Consider the following 27,876-nt stretch of genomic DNA (forward strand, 5'->3'; position numbering starts at 1 on the left):
CACACACACACACACACACACACACACACACACACACACACACACAGAAAAACTAGATGGGCATGGTGGCACATACTTGTGGTCCCAGCTACTCAGGAGGCTGAGGTGGGAGGATAACTTGAGCCTGGGAGGTGAAGGTGTGGCAAACCAATATCCTGTCACTGCACCCCAGCCTGGATGATAGAGTGAGACCCAAGAAAGAAAGAGAGAGAGGGAGAGAGACAATTCAAATATCATAAAATACTTGTAACACCAAAGATCTCCTGAATGTAGTTCTACCATTCTTCAATTATTCTGAAGACTGAGCCTCACAGAATTTTAAGGGTACCATCACGAGCATCATTTTTCTAGTGCTGTTTGTTGGTACACTTTTCAGAATCTGTTTCCTCTCTGAGTGTGGACTGTGAGAGTTGGCGCTTAGTGGAGTGGTTGTTTCCCTGTTACCTACCCGTTCCTCATGGGGCTCCTGTGTCCTTGTCATTGAGTAGTTTGGCACATTACGGCTTCTGCTTTTGATCAAAATGGTTAACAGTTGAGTGGATTTCATCTCTGAAGAGAGAAGCCTAAGTCAGTAATCTTTTTTCTTTACTGAACCCTGAAGGAAAAACTGTCAATTCCTAGGACTATTCTTAATTACATATTTAAAAGTTTTCAAGGTAGATATTAATAGTCTTGTACTTATTTAAAGCAAAAAGCAACCTTACATTTTCTAAAGGAGTGTAATTTTCATTGGTCTTTTTTTTTTTAATTCATAGTTTAATTAAGGTTTCTTGTTTTCAGATATTTGCTTCTTTTTTATAAGCTGTTTGATATATTAGAGTCAGTGCTATAAAACCATTTGTACAATGCTTTAGACATTTGGTTATAATTTCTTTGTCTGCCAAGCATTTTTCAATAAAGCAAAATTTTGGCTCAAATGGTCTTAAATGTGAAATTTATTAACCTCGAGATGACCTATGGCCACATATTTTCTTCATTGCATGTTTTATCTGCTAAAGTATTTATTTTATTAGGTATTAAATTGATAGCTATAAACTATGCTGTTTGGCATCAGGGTAAACTGACATACTGTTATACAAATAAACAGTTCAAGTCATTTGAGAACTTTTGGTTATGGAAATTTTCAGACATATATCCAAACAGAACAGTTTGACAAATCCAATTGACCTATTGGCCAACTTCAGCAGCAATCATCTCATGGCCAGTCATATTTGATCTGTGCCCCAGGGCTCCCCACTACCCCGGGATCTGTTATTTTGAAGAAAATCCCAGATATTAGATCATTTCATCCATACACACATAAGATAAGGACTGATTTAAAAAGAAATAATCATAATACCATTATCAGATCTGGAAAAAGTTACCAGTAATTCTTTAATTTTATCAGATATCCAGTCAATGTTCAAAATCTCATAGAAGCTTTTTAGACAGTTAGTTTGTTCATATCAGGATTCAGTCAAGGTCTACACGTTACTTTTGGTTGATATGTCTCTTAATTAAGAAAAATAAACCTCTCTTGAGTCACTTTTGGTGCTCAGTGAAGTGGTTGTTTCCCTGTTGCCCACCCATCTTTAGCTGAATAAATTGAGTTCTTTGTTCTGTAGGTTTCCTCACATTCTGGATTTTTTAGATAGCTTCCTCATGGTGTCATATAACCTGTTCCTCTGTCCCTTGTGTTTTCAATACATTTGTGGTGAAAAAGGAAGCTTTATCAGTTTGACGTTTGATTGTCTGTTGTTTACTTCAATTAGGAGACACCTTATGTTTGGTTGTCTCTGTTTTTGATGATAAGATTGAAAATTGAATTCAAGCATTACCGGTTTGGTATACCCTTTAAAAGTTCACCATAAACTTTTCACCTAATAGTTGTAGCACCATTGGTAATTGTTTTCATAATCCATTTCTTATTAGAAATTGAGAATAATAATTATTAGCTGGAACACTAAATACGTTAAATGTTTTTCATTAATCTCTGAAGTACAGTTCATACAGGAGGGGCAGGATAGATGCCTGATTAGTTAGCAGTTTTCAGAATGAGTTGGTTTCTTCGTATTTTTCAAAGATCATTACTGATTTTTTATTTTTTGATTGCCTTTATGAAGTCATGATGTGAGCATAATTTGAGGAGCTTCAGTGTAGTGTTTTTTAAAAATATAGTTGCACTTTCTTTGGGGGAAGTCTCTTCAAGTGGATCCTGGGTCCCGACGGTACAGCCTCACCGTGGGGTGCCATGTTCCATGCTCTTGGTGGTTTCCTTGCCTCAGTAGAATCAGCCATTGGGAGGAGTTGATGAAATATGAATATCTTCCTCCCTTTTATTTCTTTCTACGCTGTGTCTCTGTCCACTCTATCTACCCCTTGGCCTTTTCTAACCGCATAGCTCTCGTTCAGTCTCACCCCAAAGTCAGTTCTGTAGGTGGATTGTCGCAGCAACAGTTACACTACCTAGTGCTTCTCATATTCCAGCAGCACCATCACTTCCATTCAGAAGTCAGTGCTAGCTGGACCCACCCCTTCCAGGCAGTTGAGAAAGGCTGCATACCTGTCCTCTCCAGTGGTCTCTCCATCAGTGAAGCACTGGGGAAGGTGTGTGTGTTTCTTCTGTCATTTTCTATATCTGTACCAGGAACTCTGAGAATTTAGAATTCTAAGGTGCTGTGGAAAGCATTAGGGATTTTTTCTTACTTTACCTGATTTCGTTTATCTAATTACAGAGGGACTGTTTCCAAAACTCATGGACACACTTCACAACTGTGTGCCCTATGCTAAACAGATAGTAACAGATACTTGCATAGATGCTACTGTCTTGGCATCCTCTTCCCCCATCCCAGCTATTTTATTTCCTGGTCTTGGCTACATTTGGTGTGAATGTTAGCCCTGAATGTGTTGTTTTAAATGGTTCAATTTGAAGACTTCATGGGGCGTTGGAGGACCTGCCTTTGTTTTGATCCTTTGGCTTCAGGCCTGCCCTGCAGAGCCGGGGAAGCCTATGGTGTCTGTACACATGATGACAAAGCTCAGCCAGCTGTGCCACCCGGCTCTGTTTGGCTGGGGCCGTGGGTCCAGTGATGGAACAGGACAAGCTCTGTACATGGGAATATTGAAGGTTGACAACAAGCACTGCAGGTTGGATCATCATGTACGCATAGCCTAGCTGCCTTACCTCCCCTCCAATGCCACCCCGGACCCAGGGCCTTAGTTCCCAGTTAGAAATGCATATTCCCCTAGTGTTAGGAACAAAGCTGGCCTGCCAGAGCAAAACCACTTGATTAACTGTAATATCTTTGCCCTCTGCAGTAAGTTGAGATTTAATGAAACACTTTTAGGCTTGTCTTAGTGTTTGTATGGGTGGAATGCACTGGACTAGTGTGGGGTTATCAACAGTTCCAAATTATTCCTTTGAATTGGAAAACTGTGAAAAATGTTGTACTTTCCCAGTTATTTATAACATGCATCGCAATAGACAGCTGAGGCTCAGATGATTTCCAAATGTTATAGTTGGACTTCCTCACAAACTAAGTCACCATATGCCTTGGTAGTTTAGTCGCTGGTTAACAGAATCTGAGGGATTAAATCACAATGGTGAACCTAAGGACAGACAAGTTTTCTAAAAGAAACCCCTGGAAGCCGCTTGTGCCCACTGCAGACACCCGCTGGCTCTATTCATCTCTCCTTTGTTATAGGAGATCGTTGTATAATGACAGTCATTCTTAATCCTTGCTCCCTCCCAGGACTGCGACGTGCCCTGTCACCTCAGCACCTTGGAATCACACTGGCTGCATTCAGCCCTGCACTTGCTGTCTGTGCTCAGGGCATCAGGGCATTAATCCCTGAGTAAGCTTGCCTCCAGCTGTGGTGCCAACATTCTAAGAATTGTAAGGAGAACAGCAGCAATGACAGGAAAGCCAGGGACAAGGAGGAGGACAGAAGACTGTGTGAACAGGGTGGAAAGATGTTAAGAGATGAATTTTTTTGATATATTTTCATTTACCTCCAATGTCCACATTTCCTAACCTACCTTTCTGGTTTTGTTTGCTTGTTTGTTTTTAAATGGCTTTGTTTTTCTTTGTTTCTGGGGTAGGGTAAGGTGGAAGTAAGTTATAGTTCTTAATGGCCAACTTGGGGCAGGGGAAAAGTAATTCTTAGAGTGGAGCTGAAAAATGTGTATTCCAAGTGTTCTTGCTGTTACATCATAACAATGTTATAAATTTGTTTCTGGCATGATATTCAAGAAAAGCCAGTACCTTCATAGTGTCCTCAAAAGTAACATAATTCAAATGCCTTTATTGTGGCGAGAACTGAAAGAAAAGTTTTGAGAACTGTTCGAGAGTGATGCCACCAGAACCTAACTTTTTCTTTTAAGCTTGTTTGCATGTACTGATCTTGTCATTGGCTTCTGGAACTTCATTGAGAACACCTTCAAGGACTCCTCTGCCCTCAGAGGGCCCTGCCTCCCTCTCTCCCTTCTGACTCTGCCCTCCTCCTGGGACATCACAGGGCCTGACGCAGCGTGCCTGCTGTTTCCTTGTACTTTGGGCTCCTGCCCCACACATCTGCCTGTGGTGTGTGCTCCTCCCCTGGCCTCTGTGTCCCTTGGGCTTCTCCCACAGACGTCTTTCCCAGGTGTGACCCCCCTGGGCTCCCTGGATCCCCTGGAGCAGTTTTGTCTTCATAGCCCTCACCCTGCAGCTCCTAAGAAAACCTCCCATGCACATCAGGGGCTCAGAACCATGTGCTTGGGGCAGGGAAAGTGGGAGCAGCACATGGATTTACTCATTTTAGTAGAAAATGAACATCTGATAGAATTTGTTAAGAAAGTTAAACCACAGAGCAACTCTGTGTATGTTTCCTGTTTTCTACTCTGAGGTCGGAAATGCCATCTCTGTGACTTTCTCCCAAAACCAGGATAGAGCCTCAAAGATAAAAGGCACTTGGCAAATACTGGGTAATCATATCCAATTTTCCTAACCACCTTTTCTTGGTAAGCAGCAAAAACTAACCCAAAAATACTTATAGAGCAGCTGAGTAGTAATAAATAGTTAACTATTTATTCTAAACCTTCAAGGTGGAAAACTTTTGAGTGTTTATTGAAAATGTCTTGAACATTTTCTAAGAGACCACAGTAAAGGGGTTACTTATCAGCCTGAAAGAGGCTGAGAAGACCTATCACACCCCTTTCTTTTACAGTGGAGGAAACTGAAGTCCAGATAAAACATCATCTAAGGACATCAAGGAGCATTTGGTTGACAAAACTGGGACTTCTGCCTCTGCCTCCTAACACTTTACAAAAATATGTTATTTTTCAGCAAGCTAATCAATGTGTTTAAACTCTACATTGTATAAACAGTCTAAAAATAGTACAATTAGCATAAAAAACTCAGTTTGTGGCTAGATTTTTAAGTATGTAGAGTACAAGACATCAACAAAGCACTTTATGTCTATGGGAGCAAATTAAAGACAGTGTTGTTAAAATCTTTATGTTGTGGAGGATATTTACTTGGGACATGGATTCTTTTTGATCAATTTACTTCAATTTTCTCATAATATCACATACTAATCAAAATGTTTGAGTGACAACCAGAGTAAATTCAAAAATATAATATATCTGAAAACCCATTTTTCTTTTTTTGAAATTGCTGTCATTTCTGCTTGCAAATGGTGTGACGGTCTATGATTACAGTAATAAGGACTTTAAGAATTCTACATAGAATGCATATCACTTTTAGCAAGTTTGTGTATTGAAGGAATTTAATAAGAGCTTCTATAGAGTCACAAAAGCCACCTTCACAGGCTTTAAATATGACGGATATGAAAGAAACTAATATTCTTATACTCTATGGTTGGGTTGTATTAATGAAAAGAAAATTGGTGTGTATGCTTAGACTTTTGTTTCTTCTGATTTTCTTTCTTGATTTGTGCTGTGACTTCTTTGTCATATTCTGCTAAGGAAAACAGGTTCGGCAGATCCTTTTTGCTTCCCTGGAGTGGGCTGCTTATGGACTTACGGACCGTGTGCAGCAGCACTGCACGTAAACTGTAAGTGACCACGCGGTGCTCCTGGTGGGGTATTAGCTCTAGCTTTTCCCCACAGGGACTGCAGTGCACCCTGAAGATAACACACGTGCAGTGACCCAGCTCCATTCCAGACTGTCACCCAAGAGAATGAGTGTTTATGCCCACCAAAAGACAGGAGCAGCTGTATTCATAACAGCTCTGTTGGAAATACCTGAAAATGGGAACTGGGAAACACAGGGTCATGGAGCTGGTCTATTTGGTGGTGTTTCAGCATGCAGTGTTGAAAATAAAATGCCAGGCGGCATTTTGCTTTGGTTCATTTTGAAAACCTGTTGGATTTATTCAGGTATTTCATTTGGTCCATTTTCAAATGAAAATATTTTATAGTTTAATTATTGTTTTTACAAAAATACATTCTTGTATTTTGTCTTCACACATGGGGTTAGATACTGTTTTCCCATGTAGCAAATTTTTTAAATTTGAAGAATCAGGAAAGGCTGTGTAACTTGCTCCAATAAGAGAACTAGGCCCAACTTTTCATCTCCAATTTTAACTTTATCGCTTTCACCAAGAAACATTCATAGCATACGGGGCATGGGTCAGACCACAGGACTAACAGTACCGTGTCATTTTGTATGTCTTAATATTTGTAAATATGGTAGACCCTTGTACAACAGAGAGTTGGGGTGCCAACCTTCTGTACATCCTAACATCTTTGTTTAACTTTTGACACCCCCAAAATTTGACTATGAATAGCCTGCTGTTGCCCAGATAACTTACTAATAACACAGTCTGTCAACACGTCTTTTATGTATATACTATATTCTTAAAGTAAGCTAGAGAAAAGAAAATGCTATTAAGAAAATCATAAGAAAGGAAAATATATTGACTCCTCATGAAGTGGAAGTGGATCATCATAAAGGTCTTCATCCTTGTCATCTTTACATTGAGTAGGCTGAAGAGAAGGAGGAGGAGGATTGGAGTTGGTTTTGCTGTGTCAGGGGCAGCAGAGGCACAAGAAAACCCACATATGGGTGGACCCATGCAGTTCAAACTCCTGTTGTTTGTGGGCCAACTGGAATTGAGTTTGCAGAGTACTGTGGGCCTCAGTCTCAGATGCCTTTAACAGAGCTGAGAAGGGGTTCAAGGACCCAAGGACCATGATCTGGTGGCCGTCCCCTGCTGACAAATGGACAGTAGCTTAACCCCAAAGGAGAAGGCAGTGTGTGCATATGCACCTTGACCTTCTGACCAACACTGACCCATGAGGGAGAGTTTCCAAGTACAGCAAAGTTATTAACGAATGATAAAGATACCAGGAAGAGTAAAGGGGTTGCACTTATTTTTGGATAAAGGATCTGCACAGCAGCATACCAGGCACTAAGCAACAAATTTGGTGGAGTGATGAAACTAAGTACTGATACTGAAGATGGAAGAACAGCGGAGTAATTGCTAATAAAATCTCTAGAGAAATAATAAGCAATGTGGAATTCAGTATTTGAATGAGATTTTCTTATAAACAGAAAAAGAAACAAAATCCTGTCTATGAAATGAGGCACTGTTCCTGCCCTTGCCTCTCTGAGCCTGTGTGCCTTGATGATGGCATCCTCTGAGCACACTCTAAGCTGGCATTGTAGCTTTAAAAATGCAGGCTCCTGCAGGCAGGCGGCTTGCCAACTCGGGCAGGGTTCAATCCAGATGCCCCCATCCAGCCTTGTCCTTTTGGCCTCACCTTCAGTGTCATCAGTCCCAACAGGGTGCAAAACCAGTGCTTTGTGGTTTTAGTCATCTAAAGAAATGTGTGGCATGTTCAAAAGTTAGTCTTCTAAAGATGTATATTTCTACCTAGATTTCTTTTTTTTTTTTTTTTTTTTGAGAAAGCTTTTAATGACAAGTTCAATTTTTTTTTTTTAATTGTGCTTTAGATTCTGGGATACATGTGCAGGTCGTGCAAGATTGTTGCATAGGTGCATTCATGGCTAGGTGGTTTGTTGCCACCATCCCCCCATCACCTATACCTGACATTTTTCCCCACGTTATCCCTCCCCCACCCGCCTCCCTCTATCCTTTCCATAGCCCCCACAATGAACCCCAGTGTGTGATGCTCCCCTCTTTGTGTCCAAGTGTTAGCATTGTTCAACACCTGCCTATGAGTGAGAACATGCAGTATTTGATTTTCTGTTCTTGTGTCAGTTTGCTGAGAATGATGGTTTCCAGTTTTATCCGTGTTTCTACAAAGGACACAAACTCATCGTTTTTGATGGCTGCATAGTATTCTATGGTGTATATGTGCCACATTTTCTTTGTCCAGTCTATCATCAATGGGCATTTGGGTTGGTTCCAGGTCTTTGCTATTGTAAATAGTGGCACGATGAACATGTGTGTGCATGTATCTTTATAGTAGAACGATTTATAGTCCTTTCGGTATATACCCAGTAATGGGATTGCTGGGTCAAATGGAATTTCTATTTCTTGATCCTTGAGGACTTGCCACACTGTCTTCCACAATGGTTGAACTAATTTACACTCCCACCAACAGTGTAAAAGTGTTCCTGTTTCTCCACATCCTCTCCAGCATCTGTTGTCTCCAGATTTTTAATGATCGCCATTCTAACTGGCGTGAGATGGTATCTCAATGTGCTTTTGATTTCCATTTCTCTAATGACCAGTGATGATGAGCATTTTTTAATATGTTTGTTGGCTTCATATATGTCTTGTTTTGAAAAGTGTCTGTTCATATCCTTCACCCACTTTTGGATTTCTTACTATGTAAATGAGACTTTAAAATCCCAGTTAGCCATCGGCCTTTCATATTTTTTTCTGCCTTCCATTTTATTATGACTCAAAATTGTTTTTGTTTTCTAAAACGGAGTTTTGCTCTTGTTGACCAGGCTGGAATGTAATGATGCGATCTCAGTTCAGTGCAGCTTCTACCTCCTGGGTTCAAGCGATTCTCCTGTCTCAGTGTTCTGAGTAGCTGGGATTACAGGCACCTGCCACTATGCCTGGCTAATTTTTGGTGTTTTTAGTAGAGACCGAGTTTCACCATGTTGGCCAGGCTGATCTCGAACTTCTGACCTCAGGTGATCTGCCCACCTCAGCCTCCCAAAGTGCTGATATTACAGGTGTGAGCCACCACACCTGGCTGACTCAAAATTTTTTTTTAATTTCAAGGTGTTTTCCTTGTGGAAGGTTTTATAGCTATTCCTTCAATTGTATGTGGAACCCTGCATTAAGAATAGGGACTATCCCCATTACTTCTTTCCTATGCTACGCAGTAATGACTGCAGTCAAAGGGATGCAGTGGACGCTCAGCAACAGTCATGGTGCTGCCTGCATTATGCACCATCTCAACTGCTAGGCCATGGCAGGAGCCCTTCCCAGAATTCACTCCTTTAGCCACAGGGACCATGCAGCAAAATAAGGGGCCAGGACCCTGGCCTGCTTCCAGCCCTGCTTCTCTCATAGCATTCGTTGGTTTTGATCTCAACTCATTAAAATCTTTTTTAAAAAAGCACCTTCTTGAAATTGTGAAAATCAAACAGTGAATCCAACCCCGTTTATGAAGTAGTAGATCCAGAAGTAACACCTCACAGTATAAAAGAAACGCATTCAACTGCACATGTAGGATGAATCCTGTTTTCTTGTCACTTTCACTTTTCAAATTGAAGTTTCCTTGTAATGAAAAAAAAATTCTGACAGAAAACTAAATTGAAACAAATGGTTTAATTTGTCAGTTTACAGTAAGTTAATTTTCTACTTTTATGTCTAAAATTGAGTGTATCAAGTTTGTGAATTGTATTCTATGCTGAATGTAAGATGTTCTGTCTGTAACATCTTATATTAGGATGGATAATTCATGGTCTGTTTTACACATCACACTTTAAATTTGAAATGGGAGGGGAGAGTTTTTTTTTCCCTTTGCTTATTTTGAGTCTTAAAAGCTTGTTTCTCTATCAAGTTTATGAATCTAAACTCTTATGAATATAAAGACTTTCTTACAGAAGGGAAAAGATAAGCCATGTAACCATTTCACTGTTATTTTCACTGTTGGCAATATTTTCACTTTTCTCAAGGAAAGAGTTTTCCTATTCAGATTGATCATATTGATCAATTGGAGATCCTACTGATGAAAGCAATGAAAAACAATATCCTGGGATAGAAAACAGAAAGCTGGAGAGGGTGAAGGTACCCATTCATGTGCTACATAGGGAGAGTGTTCTTTCCTCAAATAGTCATTGGAAAAATCCATTGTATGGCAAAAGACATTTATCAATTTGGGAATGAGTGCACTAAAACCTGAAGAAGACCTGGAACTTAAAACTCTTTCTTTATTCCAACAAGAGCTGATTTTGCTGCAGAGTAGTTAGGACTTCCTCTCTGTTCTACTAATAATGATATGGTTACCTTTATTTTTTTTTAATTAGGCAGTAATTTCAATAATGTGTGTTCAGAGTATAATTGAATAGATAATTTACCTGAAAAAAAAATACACCAAAGTTTTTTCATGTAGTGTTTCAGTTTGACAATAAAAAAAAGTACATTGTGGGATATTTATAGTATTTTTCAATCTATTTTTACCAGCAGACTGAACTGATTTGGGGCATATGGGTTAAAAACAGGAAGTGTGGTTTTACAGTAGGTAGTATCCAGAGTTTCCAGGGTTGATTTCTTATAGTATTGTCTGAAGAGTGTTATGTATCAAAACAACGTTAGGCTGAGTACCTTGAAATCCGCCTATGTTTACAGGAGCCGTCTTTCCAATTATGACAGGAAATGCTTCATGGAAAAGTTTGCATTCTTGGTATAGGTTCAGATGGCATAGCAGTTGTTTTCTGTAATTACCCCGTGTTCTTCCTCTCTAACACTTTTCAGACACTCTTTATACAGTCAGAGTAGATCTTGTGTAACTTTTAGTAAATTTCCTTTGATTTTTGTATTTTGCTTAAAATTGTATTTATTTTCATGAAAAGTTTTGTCAAATAGCTGTTTAAGAATGCTTTTAAATAGACTATCATAGCTAAGGAGGAGCATATATTAGGGATATTATTAATTATAGTAATGAGAGAATCCAAGTTAAAATAATAAAAAGGCATGAAGAAATAGGAGTATTATTCTGTGTGGCATTTGCATGCTAGGTTGGCAGAATCCATGAAAAGTGCATAGCTTGAATACCTTTCCACTCAGCAATTCTACTTCTGGGAAGATATCTTACATAAACTGTTCTGTTAGAATGCCAAAATCTATGTTCATTGCAGCATTATTTATGGTCGTAAATAAAAGGCAACATAAGTGTCCCATAGTGGGAGAATGGTCAAATAGATGATGATAATCCATGCTAGAATACTAAGCAGCCATTGAAAATTAGAAGGTAGATACATATGCATTGAAGAGCAAATAACCCTATTAAAAAATGAGTCAAAGACCTTAACAGACACCTTACCAAAGTAAATATGCAGATGGAAAATAAACATATGAAAAGATGTTCAACAGTGTGTGTCATTACAGAATTGAAAATTAAAACAACAGTAAGATACCACTGCATGCCTATTAAAATGGCCAAATCCAGAACATGGAAAACACAAAATGCTGGTGAAAATGTGAAGCACCAGGATCTCTCCTTCATTACTGGTGGGACTACAGAATTACCCAGCCACTTTGGAAGACAGTTTGGCAGTCTCTTTTGAAACTAAACATCTTCTTACCATATAATCCATGAATGGCAGTATTCGGCATTTAGCGAAAGGAGTCGCAAAGTTGACGTCCACACAAAAACCTGCACACCAATGCTTATAGCAGTCTTATTCATAATTGCCAAAACTTGGACGCAACCAAGTAATCCTTCAGTAAGTGAATGTTATGGTCCATCCAGAAAATGAATATTACTCAGCACTTAGATGAAATGAGCAAGATGTGGAAGGAACCTTAAATGCATATTATTAAGTGAAATAAAATAAACTGAAAAGGATGCATATTGTGTGATTCCAACTATATGATATTCTGGAAGAGGAGACACTGAAAAGAGGAAAAAGATCAGTGGTTGTCAGGTTATCGGGGAAGGAGGGAGCACAGAAGATTTTTAGGGCACTGAAACTACTCTGTGTGTGTTACTATAATGGTTGGTACCTGTCATTTTACATTTGTCCAAACCCAAAACATGAACACCACCAAAACTGACCCTGAATGTAAACTGTGGACTTTGGGTAATAATGACACATATCATTGTAGGTCCATCAACTGTAACAGATGCACCACTCTGGTGGGGGTGTTCACAGTCAGGGAGGCCCGTGCGTATGTGGTAGGGCGGGTGGGGGGACATATGTGAAATCTCTGCACCTTCTGCTCAGTTTTGCTGTGAACCTAAAACTGCTCTAGAAAGTAAAGTCAATTAAAAATTGTTACCAATTACAGAATGAGATTTAGCAAGTTTCAAGAAGAGAATGTGTAACATCTCATTTTTTAGGAAAAAATTATATTCATAGGAAAAGATCTGGAAGAACATACGCTAACCTGTCAGTAGTGGTTATTCCTGAGAAGGATGAAAGAGGAGTTTATTGGGCTTTTATTATTATTATTATTATTATTATTATTTTGCTTGTTTTTTAATTGCATTTTAGCTTTTGGGGTACATGTGAAGAACATGCAAGATTGTTGCATAGGTGGGCTTTTATTATTATGTAATAATAATAAACTGTGTTTCTTTACAATGAGCATTTAATTACTCAATTTTCTAAATAAAAAATTAAAGATTTGGTCAGTCAAAAGTGTTCAGTATTTTATTCTTTAATGTGGACCTTCTCTATTGAGGTTTCTCCAAATTATTAAGAAGAAGAAGAATCCTGTCTGCCTGTAGAACACTTTTTATTTTACAAAACATTTTCCCATACCCTAAAGAAAATCAAAAGCTTAAATTAACTGATTCTCCAGCTAAGATTTAAATCCAGGTCATTCCAATACACGGCTGTATATTATCTGTTATCAGTTATTGCTAGGCACTCTCATGAGATCAGCACTAAAGGAACACTAGCATCTGCATGTAAAAAACATCATTTTCTTGTAAATGACACTGAGGATTCTCATCAAGCAGAAGCTCTCTCTTTGCCATGTGAGCTTTGTCATTTGCCTGAACAATTGTATTTCATGCAGTTGCTTTCTTGCACTATTTAAAGACAGCGTAAGTTTCTTCTATGTGCAAGATGGTCATTTGTTGCATTCAGCCTGGTGTGTCCCTACTAGAGTGCAAGCCCTGTGAGTCGAGGGGCTGCGTGTGTGTGTATGCGTGTGCATGTGTGTAGTCACTGCTATATCCCCAGTTCCTGGAATAGTGTCCCACATGTAATACTAATGGACACTCAATATTTGTAATAGTGTGCCTGTCTGCCTGTTCCAAAATCGAGTAACCTCCCTATATGATTAAAAGAGGAAACTGACAAATATACCAAGAAAGAAGGCTCCTCTTCTATTTTGATGCATGAAAACAAGATCTTCATTGTTGGAGAAGATGCTGGGTTATACTAGCTGGCTTACAGGAAACAGCCTACAAGTTCTTGCTCAGTAGAGATGAGCCTTGTTTGCTCCATGGGGAATTTCCACACTGGGCTACTAAATTAATTGCTAAGTGGTAGTCTAGGTTGATACTGTGTGGGTGGGGACACTTTTTGTCAAATATCATGACACACTCTAATTTCATATTCAGACAGTGGAGGAGATACATGTTGTAAATGCTTAGAAGCTGTTTCTCATTCCCTCGCTTACATAACATGGAAAGTTGTGGGGGTTTATCGAAGGGAACCTTTTTAAAAACAATACTTACTACTGCACCATAATAATGTAGCCTTTAACTCCAAAGAGCAAATCAGTTTGCCTTATTTTTCTTTGCACAGTGTCCACATTGATGATCCCTTCCCTAATACTGTGTGCACCATAAATTTGGCATTGTATGGCCCACTGTTACTGGAACACAAACTAAAACTCAGACTTCCTTACACACTTCTTAAGTGTTCACTCTGTCCTAATACATCTGGGAATCTTCCTAACACCCAGCATGTGGGGAACATTCAGCAAATACTTAATGGCATTATTTGGAATAAGGTATGAGCTTAAGTATATTGCTGGAAAAATAAAGCATATAGATTAAGCAAATAGATTAAGGCTCAGTAATATTCTGTACTACTGTACTTACTTTATTCAAATTGTATTTTTCAAATGGATCCTGATGCTTAATCTGAAAAGGACTGTCTTTGTTTTCCAAAATCCTATGAGAAGCAAGAGACCCTATGTTTTCCCAACGAATACCTTCTTCCCACATATACTGTTGCTTTTAGTAGGTGACTTAGGTGTCTTCTGACTTGAGCATTGTAGAATTCTACATATATTTAGGGTTTTCTCTGATGTATTTATTCCCTCATTCACTTATCAACTGTGTAAGTCTTCAGAACTTAGTAGTGAGCAAGCAGACATGGTCTTTGTCTTCCTTTTTTTGTTATTCATGGATATTTTTGAACATCTATGTGCCAACCTCTGTGATGGGAGCTGAGGCTACAATGAGGAGAATGGCAGATCATCCCTGTGCTGTGGAGTATACAGTCCAGCAGGGGAGACAGTTGTAATTGAGTGATCACACAGATAACTGCAGAGCTGCCCCAGTGGGAACAGGGACAAACAGTGCCAGAGAGGACAAGGTTGGTCCAGGCAGCACCTACAAATGCAGAGTGGGGTGGGGTGGGGACGTCCTAACACCTCCCATTTGTTGACCGCCTGCTGTCTGGCAGATGTCTCCCTAACCTCTTAAAAACATTATTCCACTTAATAAGTGTTGTCTCTGTTTTATAAAGGAGAAAGCTGCAAGTCAGAGCAGTTCAGAAACTTGACCCGGGTGACTGCTCAGTAAGTAACATGAGTGTCTGAGGCCCAGTCTAATTCTACCTCTGTCCCCAGTCTCTTCACTGAGGCCGTGGCTCAGACGCCGCCGCAGGAGCCAAGTCTTCCCCAGCCATCGCTGGTGTTTGACATTCAGCCCTACTCAATACCAGTACAAAGTATGACAAAAGAGTTGAATTAAAATTCTAACTTCCCAGGACTTTGTCTGAAATCAGCAAAATGAGAGTACTGTCAAGGACAAATGTTTTCAGTTCCAGCAGATCACAGCCATATTTCATGTGGTTTTTTTTGCCGTTGTTGTGTTCCTATATGCAGACTTAACTATTATGCCATTCCTTGTAACCACTCAAAGGAATTAACGTACAACTAGGATTTACAGCAGCTAAATGACAGTCATGACAGGACCATTGTCCAAACTTAAATACCAGTGTTTCAGAAAGAGAAATTAGCATGCTTTTCCTAGTCATTATGCCTTTTAGTCAACTGTTATGTCTTTAACTTTAAAATAACACCTGAAATATGCGTACTGCTTTAGAATTGACAAGATGCTCCTCCCCACTAAAATGTAAGCTCTCTTAGTGTGGGGGTCCTGTCTGTTTTGCTCACTTTCTTACATCACCACCTGGTGGTACCCAGCACATGATAGATACACAGCACGTGTTGAAAGAATGAGGGAATTGCACACACGTGACATTTTCATAACAGCTTTGTTAGCAAAACGGATCTCATGATCTGTTCGCAGAGTAAGCAGTTGTCTGAAAGGTAAGCTGAGTTGCAGAAGGTCCCACGATTGGCATATAGATTACCCAGAAAATTCCATCTGAAGTGTTCCTTCTGTCATATCAATACACTTAAAAGGAATGATCAACTATTAACGTTAATGACAGTGAAATGAGAATAAAATTCAGTGGGAAGAGAACATACACCACCAAAATGAATTGCAGTGTGGTCCCTCTGTCACCATCACAGGCCTTGTGAAAAAAGTTCTGTCACCAAAACTCAGATTCTGCGCCTGCCCCAGGAGCCAGAATGGAGGTCCTTTAAAACTCATCCCACGCCCACACATTGTTCTACCACCACTGTGAGGCTTCAGCTGCTTCCATAGATGCACGCACAGCCCCTCTCTGAACAGCCTCTGCCTTACCTTCACCATCCAACCTCCCATTGAAAGAAGAGACTGCGAGGCCATGGCCGCTGCCTGCTCTGGGTCTCCTCTCAGTGTTGGATGGCCATGCCTTTGCCTTGGCTACCATCACCTCCCTCTTCCCAGTCAGGAAAGCACATGGCTATTGTTTGCTAGTGGTGTTGGCCGTCAGAGCCGCATGGAACCAGCAAGCCAGGCCACCCCGGCGCCTGTCCCAACCCTGGCTTCTTTGGGCACAGGTGTTTGAAAGAGCTGACATCCTCCCACAGACAGATTTTGGATAACATTTCAAAACAGATAACAAGCAATTGGAAGTGAGCACTTTATGGGAGTAAAAGTCTTGCTTGGACCCAAGAGGCCTTGGGACAGGCTGGGGAGAAAGGCAAGAGTGTGGTGTGCTGCTCGACTGGTCTCCCTAGGCTGATAACCCAACTGTGGCCAGACTGAAGAGAGAAAGGAAGTGAAATTCTGAATGGAGAAGACCACAGAGATGTTACTGGCTTCCCAGACACGGACACTGTCTAGCATCTGCAGCAGGCCCTTTGCCCTTTCTCCGTTCCTATCCAGACACTATCCTTTAACTTATTTAAGGACTTCACAAAATAAATATAGCAACCAAACATTTAATAAATTGTTTTAAATTGGAGTACATTTTTTTTTGGCTTCTGTGGGTTCATAGTAGGTGTATACACTTACTTGATATAGACTTGCAAGTGCATAATAATCACATCAGGAGTAAATGGGGCAAAGATTTTTTTACATTGTAAAATTCTTTCATGTGACCATCCTGCATATATTGGCAGGTCACACTTGTAATAACTAAGCACTTTGGGGTCTTACACATATTGAAGGCTTATACCTGTTCTACTTGGAGCACCGTGTGCCTGAGCACCTCTGCCCTGTGCCGAGTGGCATCCTCCATGTAGTAGGATCTCAATAAATTTGTGTTAATTGAATGAATGAGAACTTTTAGCCATTGCCTTAGAATTAACAATTTCAGCCCAATAGGTAATTTAAAAAAAAAAAAAAAGTACTTGCTCCTGTATTTAACTCATTGATTAGCTTTTTGGAGAGAGACTATCAATGATTTATATTAAAGTTTTTGTTGCCAAAAATTGTAATACCAGCACAGACACTGCATTGGGAAGTTATGATAGCAGCTCACTGAGCCCCACCTCACGCCCGCCCTTTCTGATGTGTCCAGTTGCATACGTCTCTTTGAACCTCACTGGCCTGTCGTGTGGTTTGACTAGCAGCACCATTTCCTATCCATCCCAGGACCACACATTTTTCCCTTCTGTTTCCAGCATTACCAGTTATTTGTATGAAGCAGTTATTTTTTTGTGAGGGGAAGGAAGGCAATTATTTCCATTTTTCCAATCAAAAAGATATCTCCAAAAAATACAAAAGCTCTTTCTTGTCCAAGGTTAAGTCTGTGAGCTCTTTATTATCCATATGAAACCTGTGGTCAACCCAAAATAGGAAGCTTGCTTTTTTTTTTTTTTCTCCCCAAATTTTCTATTCACAAAAATATGGTTCTTTTGGTTCAAAGTGCCCTGTGGCTTTATTCTTCCCATTCATAGCTTTGTCTTCAGAATTGCATTGAGTAATTTACACTTATCCCTTTTACGGGCTTACTAGTAATGCTTAGGCTGGTGGGTTCTTGCCAGGAAGTGTTTATGCTGTCGGGGTCGGAGTGGGAGTTGAGTTTACAGCAGGGTGTCACTGAGCATCTGACACTGCCTTACTTTGCTCTAAGTGTAATTTTCTGCTTTTTAGTCAGGACTCTGGCCCCACTCTTCTCTTGTACATTGAGGAATTTCAAAAGTTAAAAACTGCCCTCGCATTTCCAGTCATCCTTGCGCTGTAGCACATTGTGAGGGCCCCAGATCCTGACACTTGTTCTTGCAGGAGTGTTGACAGGACCCTGGTTCTCACTAACGGCACAGGCTGTGAGTTTTTTATTCTGTTCCTTAGAGGATCAAAAATAGAAGCCTACTGTGCTTTGATTTTCACTAAGTATGTATATTACCTGTGTGTCTATATGAGCTGGTCCTCCATGGCATGCGACTTAGAGACTCTAGACCTGAGCGTGTTGATCACACATCCCTGCACCCTGCGCTGACACCGGGCAAGACTGCCCAGAGGGTATGAGCAGAGCAGGCCAGGCCCCACTGCCCTGTCAGCAGCGGGAGCAGTCTGGGGGACGCCTGAAGGTATGGCTTTGCTCCTGCAGGAAGAATGTTTTTCTGGTCTCCAGCACAAATTAGTTTATTTCACTTTCACTTAAAACAGGCTTTTTCTGTTCTTCTCTCCCACCTCCCAGATAGGACTTCTTACCTTGCAATTATCCTTTTTCTCAGGAAGAATCCATTAATTTCTGGACTGTACTGCATTACTCTTCACTCAGCTATCTCAACAAAATAGACTTAATAACACCTGAACCTTCATATGTCCTATTTATGCATATGAAATGAATGTCTTCTCAAAAGAAAAAGAGCATGCTTATTTGTATACCATAGTATGTGTCAGAATCAAAAACTAGTTTTATATTTAGAATATGCAGATGCCCGTTCAGAAGGTCGATTATAGTTCTTGATGTCTGTCTCAACTTTAACAACTAACCAGTAGCGTGGATGAGATTCTGGGAGAAGTTTTTCCTTAACATTGTTACTATGAACATCCATGCCTTTACAGCACAGAATTTTCCTTGTTCTGTAGAGAAGATATTCTTATGTGTGCAGTTCTAGAAGGCATTCTGGAATCTCTCACTCCAAGTGAAAAGAATTGCTTTGGAAGCGGAGTACCACAGTATTTTGTTTTTATGGTTTTTTTCCTGCAAAATGATGATAATGAAAGCTCTTAGTGAACCCTGCGAATGCCAGGACCTATGGCTGCATTATCCCCTTGAGTCCTCACTGCAGCCCCCCAAGGGTGGGACAATTATTATTCTCAAGTGATAATTGAGCAAACTGAGGCTCACAGCCTTCTTGCCAAAACTCACAGCTAGTAGGTGTCGAAACTGGGGTTTCGTCCCCAGTAGTCTCACCTCAGACCCCCGCATTCTTAAGTCCTGTGCATGCCTGCTTTTGAGCAAAGTGAGGTTCAGTCAACCTGTACCTAAAATCTGATACTTTATTTTGTCCAGCCTTTAACTTGCTTTACAGAATCAAATTCAGTGTGGTTTTATAAGAATTTTCTCCTAAAAGTGGTTCCTTAAGATGAAAATGGTCATTCTGCGCAATAACTTGATTTTTCCTTTGGCAGTAAGATACTGTAATTGATACCTAATGTGCATTTTATAAGTGTTGTTAAACACCCTCTGTATTTTGTCTGTTATTATACAGTGTGTGTGTGTTTTACAGTATATATTATATATGTTTTATAGTGTGTGTATGTTAAGAAATTGAAGGACATTTTAAAATTTTCATTTTGAAGCCGACTGAACACCAGTTATAGAGAGCATAAACAGTGACAGAAATGAAAAACAATAAAAGAAAACTTCTAACTAATTTCTTCTTTTTTTCTTTTTGACTTGTATGGAAATACTCCTTTCACCATTTGGTTCTCAAAGGAAATAGTGGTAGTGTTACTTTCTGTTTCTCCTTAGAAAACTCTAAGGCATGGGGTACAGCCTGCCAGCAGGGGAAGGGATCTTGTGTTATTGTTAATGCCTTTCTTCTCTCCTTCATCTTGATTTCAGGTGTCAGAAACTATTTAAAAGAAGCACTGGTGAATATAATTGCTGTGCACGCAGAGGTAAGCTATCATTAGATGTTCCTAAGAGATACAGATAACCGGAAAAAAAAAAAAAAAGATGCCAGTTTGATTATTTTTATGGTGGTCTTTTTTTCCCTCAGCATGTATCTTGGATATAAATAAGATTCAGCTCAGCTCTTGCTGTCTCTCCCTCTCTCTCTCTCTCTCTCTCTCTCTCTCCCCCCCCTCTCTGTGTGTCTTTTTCTGAAAGTGTATGTTTTATTTGATAATTAAAGCTAAACTCATTAATATTTGAAAGGTGAAAAGAAGACAGATTGCAAGGATGTTTATCCTTTAAAGAACAGTAAATCCCTTATCTTGGAAAATGCATTAACCTCTTTTTAGCCAGTATACAAATAAGCACTGGTATGTGATTCTTGTAGAGGGAGTGGGATTCCAGAAAGGTAGACACTGCTTAGAAAGAGACTCGGGGAAGGCCGTCGCTGGAACAGATGCGTGGTTTCCTGTCCGTGGTTGACTTAGGGTTGTGCAGACAATATTGCTGCTTCTGGTCCATGTGAAAATTTGTACTCACTTGACATGCTTTCATCTTAAGCTTCGTGTTAACATCCTCAGTGAATATCCTGGTTAGGAGGACTCTTGTGAGGAACATTGAAAGAAGAGAACAGAGTTACTGCCATGATCTATGACTACCTGTTTTCATTCAGTAATTTCAGGATTCGTTACTCACTGCTTTGCCAACACTTTTGGGGTGGCTGCAGCCCACAGACCGATCAGGGGTCAGATAAAGTGGGGCAGAGCAAAGAGGCCACCGTTTGATCATTTCCACGGTTGCCTGGGTGCCCCTTAGGCGGCAAGCATCCAAGAAGGGCGTTTTTAGGTTTGTGCCGCCTGCTGCGTCTAAAAGTATCTGAGGCCATCAAGGTAAACTGAAAAAACATGATTAATTAAGACCGAAACCAAAATATGACCAGAGAAAACAAAGATAACACTACCTGGTTCCTAAATTTGGCCAGACGCTTGAAGCACCGAGAACAGAAAGAAGACTATAGTACATTACAGTTTTCAGTTCTTAGTGAAAGAGAAACATATAAACTCATCTATAACAATAGAGTTTTTATATGATTTAACTCAGGCAGGAATTTACCACATAGATCTTTTTTATAATAAGCAATATTTTTAAAGTATATTCTTATCAAAATATAAAAGTTCTATTTTTGTTATGTTACCCTCCTATAGAATTTGAGCCCAAAGTGCAAATTTAGGTACAAGCATTTCTGTGGTAGGCAGGCAGAACTCTGAGATTTGTGGAAATTGTTGTGATGATGTTGATTCATAGTGAGGCAGTTTTTTTATGTCCATTATCAATTGCCATGGGATTATAATGACTGAAAGTAGCATTTCATTCATAATATTTACTATTTGCTAAATAATTTTAAATTGCCAAAAATTTTCTTGGACACTCGAGTTATGTTTGGGTTAATCCAAATGTTTAATGCCAATGACTCTATCTGGGAAAAGGAAAAGCTTGAAAAGAAAATATGACTTTTATAAAATCGTATTTTATTTATAAATCAGGAGGGTCAAATGTTTCACTAAATCTCCAAAGACAGTAACTTTCAGTTTGAAAGTATCAAACTTTAAGGTTTGAAAATAATGTAAGTCAAATAAACATATTTAGTATACTATTTGTAAAATGGGGGGGCTTGTTGTCCAATACAGAATGGGGTACCTCGTATGAAATGGTGTTTGTCAGGGTTTAAGGATAGTCTGACACTGTATTTTTTTAAATTGTGGTAAAATATTGACCCAGTATGTTTTTATTTTTCTGATTTCTTCTTTAGAGATGTTTCTTTTTGGGTAAGGGGCAAGAGGAAAAAGAAGTGTTCAAAACAGTTTTTATTTTGTCAACATCAGTAATGCCTTTCAAAATTATATCTGCCAATACTGTATTTTTAAGAGTTATTTTTTGTTAGTCAATAGAATTTAAATATAAGTCCGTATATTCCTTTCATTTATAATTTTGGTCTTTTAAAAATTACTTAGAAGTCCTGTGAATTTTGTTTTGTTTTGTTTTTGTTTTTAATGTTACTTTGTTTTTAACAAATTCAACTCAAGCCCCACAAGGCAGTATTTTTTCCTATTTCAAACCAGGTGTTCACTATTTCCAAAGAACTGGTCCCTCGGGTACTATCCAAGGTGATAGAAGCAGTTTCTGAAGAGCTCAGTCGACTGATGCAGTGTGTTTCATCCTTCAGCAAAAATGGAGCTTTGCAGGTAACAAAGTCATTCAATTCCATAGTGAACTTCTATTGTTATTTAAAGCATATGCAATGTTTTTAGTCATCAATCCTGTAAGACAGGCTTCTTTTAATACATCTACTGATTGGAGAACCTCGTATTCTTTCTTAAATAAGCCATATCCATGAAGCATTGTCTACAAGTTTCAGAGTTTATGTTTCTTTTCTTTTTTTCTTTCTTTTTTTGAGATGGAGTCTTGCTCTGTTGCCAGCCTGGGGTGCAGTGGTGCAATCTTGGCTCACTACAACCTCTACCTCCTGGGTTCAAGTAATTCCCCTTCCTCAGCCTCCTGAGTAACTGGGACTATAAGCGCACGCCACCATGCCTGGCTAGTTTTTTGTATTTTAGCAGAGACAGGGTTTCACCATCTTGGCCAGGATGGTCTCGATCTCCTGATGTCGTGATCCACCCACCTCAGCCCCCCAAAGTGTTGGGATTACAGGCGTTAGCCACCACGCCCGACAAAGTTTCTGTTTCTTTATGGTAGAGCAAGACCTTAAAGACTTCTGCCAAATTATCTGAATGCAGAGTCTTTCAAAAGTTTTGTGATTTTAATTTTTGTTTTACAACTATCTTCATGACATTCAATTCTGCAGGAAATTTTTAGCAACTTGCTTTTAATAAATCTTTCGAAAGCATTCAGTGCAATTTGCATAGAAACATCAAATAGCTGTCACTTTTGTTTAAATTACATAATTACAGTATAACTGCCATAAGCACCAGTTGACTTTGGCATGCACATAACCAGCTGGTAGGGGCTGAGGCGTGCATGCATGCAGATGGCAGAGTGCACTCCTACCTGGTAGCTCCCCATGTGCTGGCTAGCAGCATGGTAGTGAGTTTCAAAAAGTGCTGTTCTTCTTCTAGTCATGGCTGAGGAAGCGCCTAGAGGGCCAGCCTCCACAGATAACAACTGTAAACTTGAATATCAAAAAATATTTTTTTATTAAAAAAAAATCCCTGAAGATGCCAGAGAGTGACCATTGGTGGTCAGATTCTGGAGGAAACGGCACTTGGGTGAATTATTTTTTATGGATTTTAACTGAAGGCAGGTCCAGGACTACCTAAAACTCCAATACAAAACCTGTGTCTTCCTGGCTTGAAAAACAGGCTTTGGAGCAGCCACACCTACAGGTAGGTGAGAGAGGTATCCCAGAGAGGAGAGAGATTTAGGCAGTGTATACAAATTCTGTGGAATACATACCACTCCAACCAGCCCAGCTAAGGCTAGAAGAACTGAAGTAAGAATTGGACTGCTGCCCAAGAGCCAAGAGTTATTAGTTTGAGTCCAAATAAGTTAATTCCTTGCTGAAACAAAAAATCAGCAGTCCTTAGACACATATTACAGAACCCAGAGTCTCCACGACATAACATTCACCATATCCGGGATACAAATTTAAATGACTTAAAATTTAATTGAAATGCACAAATAAACAGGAAAACATGACTCATTCCTAATACAAAAAATGATCACCTTAAGCCATCCTTAAGCTGACCCAGGTATTGGAATTAGCAGGCAAGGATTTTAACATAGCTGCATCAGATGATGTAAAGTGCTCCTCTTGAATCAGTAGGTGGGAAATCTCAGCAAAGAAGTAGAAACATTAAAACAGAAACTAAATGGAATTTCTGGAATGAAAAAACACAGTAGATGAATTTTTAAAAATCTAGATGATAATAAAAGCAGAATTTTTCAAATGTTAGGGGAAAATCTTTTATTTTTTTTAAATAGAAATTATCCAATATGAACAATAGAAATAAGGATAATTGGGGAAAAAAATAAGCAGAGCTCCAGGGACCTATGGGACAATGTCAGAATATCCAGCATGCATGTAATTAGATTTTCAAAAGCGTAAGAATGACCAGTCAGCCACATCGTTAGTTAGCAGGGAACTGAAAATTAATACCGCAATACAATGCCATTACACATCCATCAAGATAAAAAATTTCAAGACTGACTATACTAAATGTTGGCAAGAACGTGGTGGAACTAGAGCTCTCACACGAGAATGCAGTGTAGTACAACTACTTTGGGAAAAGCTCTCGGAGTTTCTTTTCAAACTAAACATACATATATGTACCCCATGACGCAACTATTCCAGTCCTAGTTATTTAAGCAAGAGAACTGAAAACATATTTTCAGTTTTGTATATGTTGTATACATACGTTACAAAACATACTCATAAGAATATTAACCATGGATTCGAGATGAGCCTGGCAACATAGTAAGACCTCGTCTCTACCAAAAAAAAAAAAAAAAAGTTTTTTAATTATCCAGGCATGGTGCTGTGTGCCTGTGATCTCAGCTGCTTGGGAGGCTGAGGTGGGAGGATTGCTTGAGCCCAGAAGGTCAAGGCTGCAGTGAACTGTGATCATGCTACCATACTCTAGACTGGATGACAAAGTGACATCCTTTCTCAAAAATAAAATAGGAATGTTCATAGTCATTTTACTCATAATAACCAAAAACTGAAAACAACCCAGATGTCCATTAATACAATAAACTATAATCACACAAATACTATTCCACATCAAAGAGAAGAAATTACTGATATAGCACAGTGAATCCCAGGAGCATTATGCCGAATTAAGGAAGCCTTACACAAATACATATGTATACTGTATAGGTTTCATTTACATGAAGTTCTAGAACAGATAAAACTAACTGTGATGAAAAATCCAGAACAGTGGTTTCCCCTGGGTGGTGAGGATTCCTAGGGTGGGGCCTTAGGGATCTTCACGGGGTGCTGGTCGTGATCTGGGTTTCCATCACACAGGTGTATACATCAGTCAAAACTCATCAAATGCTGCACTTTGAGATTTGTCTGTTGTGTAGTATGTACATTCTAACTATATAAAAAAAACAACTGTGCAAATGGTCCACTGTAGTTAATGGTGAGCACACTGAAGTGCATCAGAGCCACAGGATGGATGGAAGCCGTGCAGTCATGTGAGGCCATGTGATCATGTGGGGCTGTGTTATTGGGAGAGCCTATGGCAAAACAGGCATTCACTGTAAAGTTCTTTCAAAGTCTCCATATATTTGATTTTTTTTCAAAATAAAATACATTATTTGGGGAGAAAAAAAAAGAGTGCAGAGCGCTTGTTAATTTGGTTAGGGGAAAATCTGTTACAGAAGCTTCTGCTGTATTTCCATTTGCCACCATTTTTCTCTGAAAATCGATTTATCAGATCTTTGATATTATAGTTTAAGTTGAAAGGTCATGGTTATTATAATAGTTCCATCACAGGAGATAAGTAATGTAAACTGTGTAGTACTACAGATGAATTAACGGGCAGTTGCAGTGGCTACCATAGGCCTTGGCAATCTTGGAATTATAACAGACATCTGCCTTCTCTACACATTACCTTTGTAACCCATTTATCTGATGTCTAAACCGCTCTCAAAGCCAGCAGGGAGAGGGTGGGAATGATCTCAGAATTAGCTGGAAAATTTTTCAACATACACATGTCCAGAAACTACTGGTCACCAAACTGTTTCAGCCTCTGGTTTGTGATATACCTCCTAGGGCCTAGACAGGCATGTGTATTTTGAAAAAGGTCGTGAGTCTGAACCCCCACCTTTACTCTGCCATTGAGAATGACTTTGAGAGCTTCTTTCCTTGGGGCCATAACTCTAAGAGGGATAGCAGGTTCACCTTTGATAGGCAGTTACCTAAGTGCTAAACTGTAATCATAAATCAAATACTATTCCACATTAAAGAGAAGAAATTACTGATACAGCACAGTGAGAGCTTGGTGAAAAGGGGAGACAGTTTGGTGATTTGGGCAGATCTTTTAGCATGACATTTTTCTGGATTACAATTTTGTATGTATTATATGACTAATCACAGTTTTTATAATTGGCATAACTTATAGGTTAATTAAAACACTCTGTCACTTTGACAATAAAATTTCTCTCAGAAGATTAGTTTTATAGTAATTTAATCTTTCTCCTAAAATATTCATCTGAAAGTTCTACCTTTTTTCCTTGTAGGTCTTTTTTTACCTATACTAGAATATAAACAAAATAGAGACAGAAATTGTCAGACTTTCTAGCATTTGTAACTTTCTAGTTATAAACTGTTTTTCAGGCTTCCAAGGACTGGAAAAAGGAAACCAAACAATTGCTTTCCAAACAGATAAAGGTCACGGAATATCCTGTGTCATATATATCTGCTTTGATCTAGAGTACTTAACAGAATTTCTAATAAACTGTAAAGAGCTGGCTGTGTCTTTCATCATTGTTTTATGTTTTGTCCACTCCTTGAGAATAAGGGATGTTTCTTTTAAATGTTCTCCGGAGTGTCCCACTCAGTGTGGGTACTGCTTCAGAAAACCAGGTTCTCATCATCAGTGGCTCTGCTGGAGCTCCCAGGAAACCTGACTTGTATGTCAGATTACACTTCTTCATGCTCACATAGAAGTGAAAGCTTAAGTTCACTTTTTTCTTAAAACTTTTATGCAGTATTTCATGTAGCATATAATCTATCTACAGTAGAAAAAGATTATACAGTTCAGTGATTTTTAGTATATACAAAGAGCTGTCCAGTCATCACTGTCATCAATTTTAGAATATTTCATCCCAAAAGAAACCCCTGGCCCATTAACAATAAGTATCATCATTTGCCTCCCAAATACCCCTTTCCCACTACAAACAACCACCAATTGATTTTCTATGATTTGTCTACTCTGAAAATTTCATATAAATGGAAACACACAAATAGGACCCTTTGTGACTGTTATCTTTCATGTAGTATAATGTTTCAAGGTTCTTCCATGCTGTAACATGTGCCAGTGTTTCACTCCTTTTTACATATGAACATGTAAAATATGCCACATTTAAATATGCCGCATTTTATTTATCCATTCATCATTTGATGGGCATTTGGTTTTCTCCCACTTTTTGATTAATATGCAGAATGCTTCTGTGAATACTCCTGTACAACTTCTTGTGTGGACATCTGTTTTCATGTCTTGTGCATCCATACCAAGGAGCAGAATTGTTAGGTCGTATGGTTGCTCAATGCTTAATCTTCTGAGACACTGCCAGACTGTTCTCCAAAGTGGCAGCACATTCCTACTAGCAATTTTTGAGGGTTCCAATTTCTCTACATCCTCACCAGTATTTGTTTTTGTCTCTCTTATTGATTATAGCCATCCTAGTGGGTGTGAAGTGATATCTCATTCTGAGTTGTCCTTTCACAGTCTGGATGGTGTCTTTTGTAGCACTGGATTTTTAATTTTGATGAAGTCTACTTTATCTCTTTTGTTGTTGTTATTGTTGTTGTTTGTACTTTGGGCATGATTTCTAAGAAGGGTTTCCCAGCTTAAGGTCACAAGATTTACTCCTGGTTTCTTCTGAGAGTTTCATACTTTTATCTCTTACATTTAGATCTGTGATTTATGTTAGTTAATTTTTGTGTTAAGGAAAGGATCCAGCTTCATTCTTCTGCATGAGGATATGCAGTTGTCCAGCACCATTTGTTGAAGAGACTGTTCTTCCCCTATTGAGTGGACTTGGCACCTTTGTTGAATAGCAGTTGATCATAAATATAAGAGTTTCTTTCTGGACTCTCAGTTCTGTCTTTATTGTCTATATAATCTGTCCCTACACCAGTACCACATGGTATTGATTACTGTAGCTTTGTAGTATGTTTGAAGTCAGAAAGTGTGAGGCCTCTAAATGTGTTACTCTTTTTTAAGATTGCTTTGACTCTTCTGAGTGCCTTGCATTTCCTTATGAATTTTAGAATCAGGTTGTCAATTTCCATTAAGGAAAAAAAAAGCAGCTGCAATTTTAATAGAGATTGCAT

The 27,876-nt window shown here is 39.1% G+C and overlaps 1 protein-coding gene across 1 annotated transcript in view; it reads left to right on the forward strand.

Moving 5' to 3' along the window:
- EXOC2 (exocyst complex component 2) overlaps window positions 1–27,876 on the forward strand; it is a 210,075-nt gene that overhangs the window by 176,720 nt on the left and 5,479 nt on the right. The window contains exons 24-25 of the mRNA XM_037734469.1: window positions 19,743–19,798; window positions 21,914–22,036. Coding sequence (XP_037590397.1) covers window positions 19,743–19,798; window positions 21,914–22,036 — 179 coding nt within the window. The remainder of the gene's footprint in view (window positions 1–19,742; window positions 19,799–21,913; window positions 22,037–27,876) is intronic.

This window comes from Cebus imitator, unplaced genomic scaffold (assembly GCF_001604975.1).
Source record: "Cebus imitator isolate Cc_AM_T3 unplaced genomic scaffold, Cebus_imitator-1.0 Scaffold623, whole genome shotgun sequence".
NCBI lineage: Eukaryota > Metazoa > Chordata > Mammalia > Primates > Cebidae > Cebus > Cebus imitator.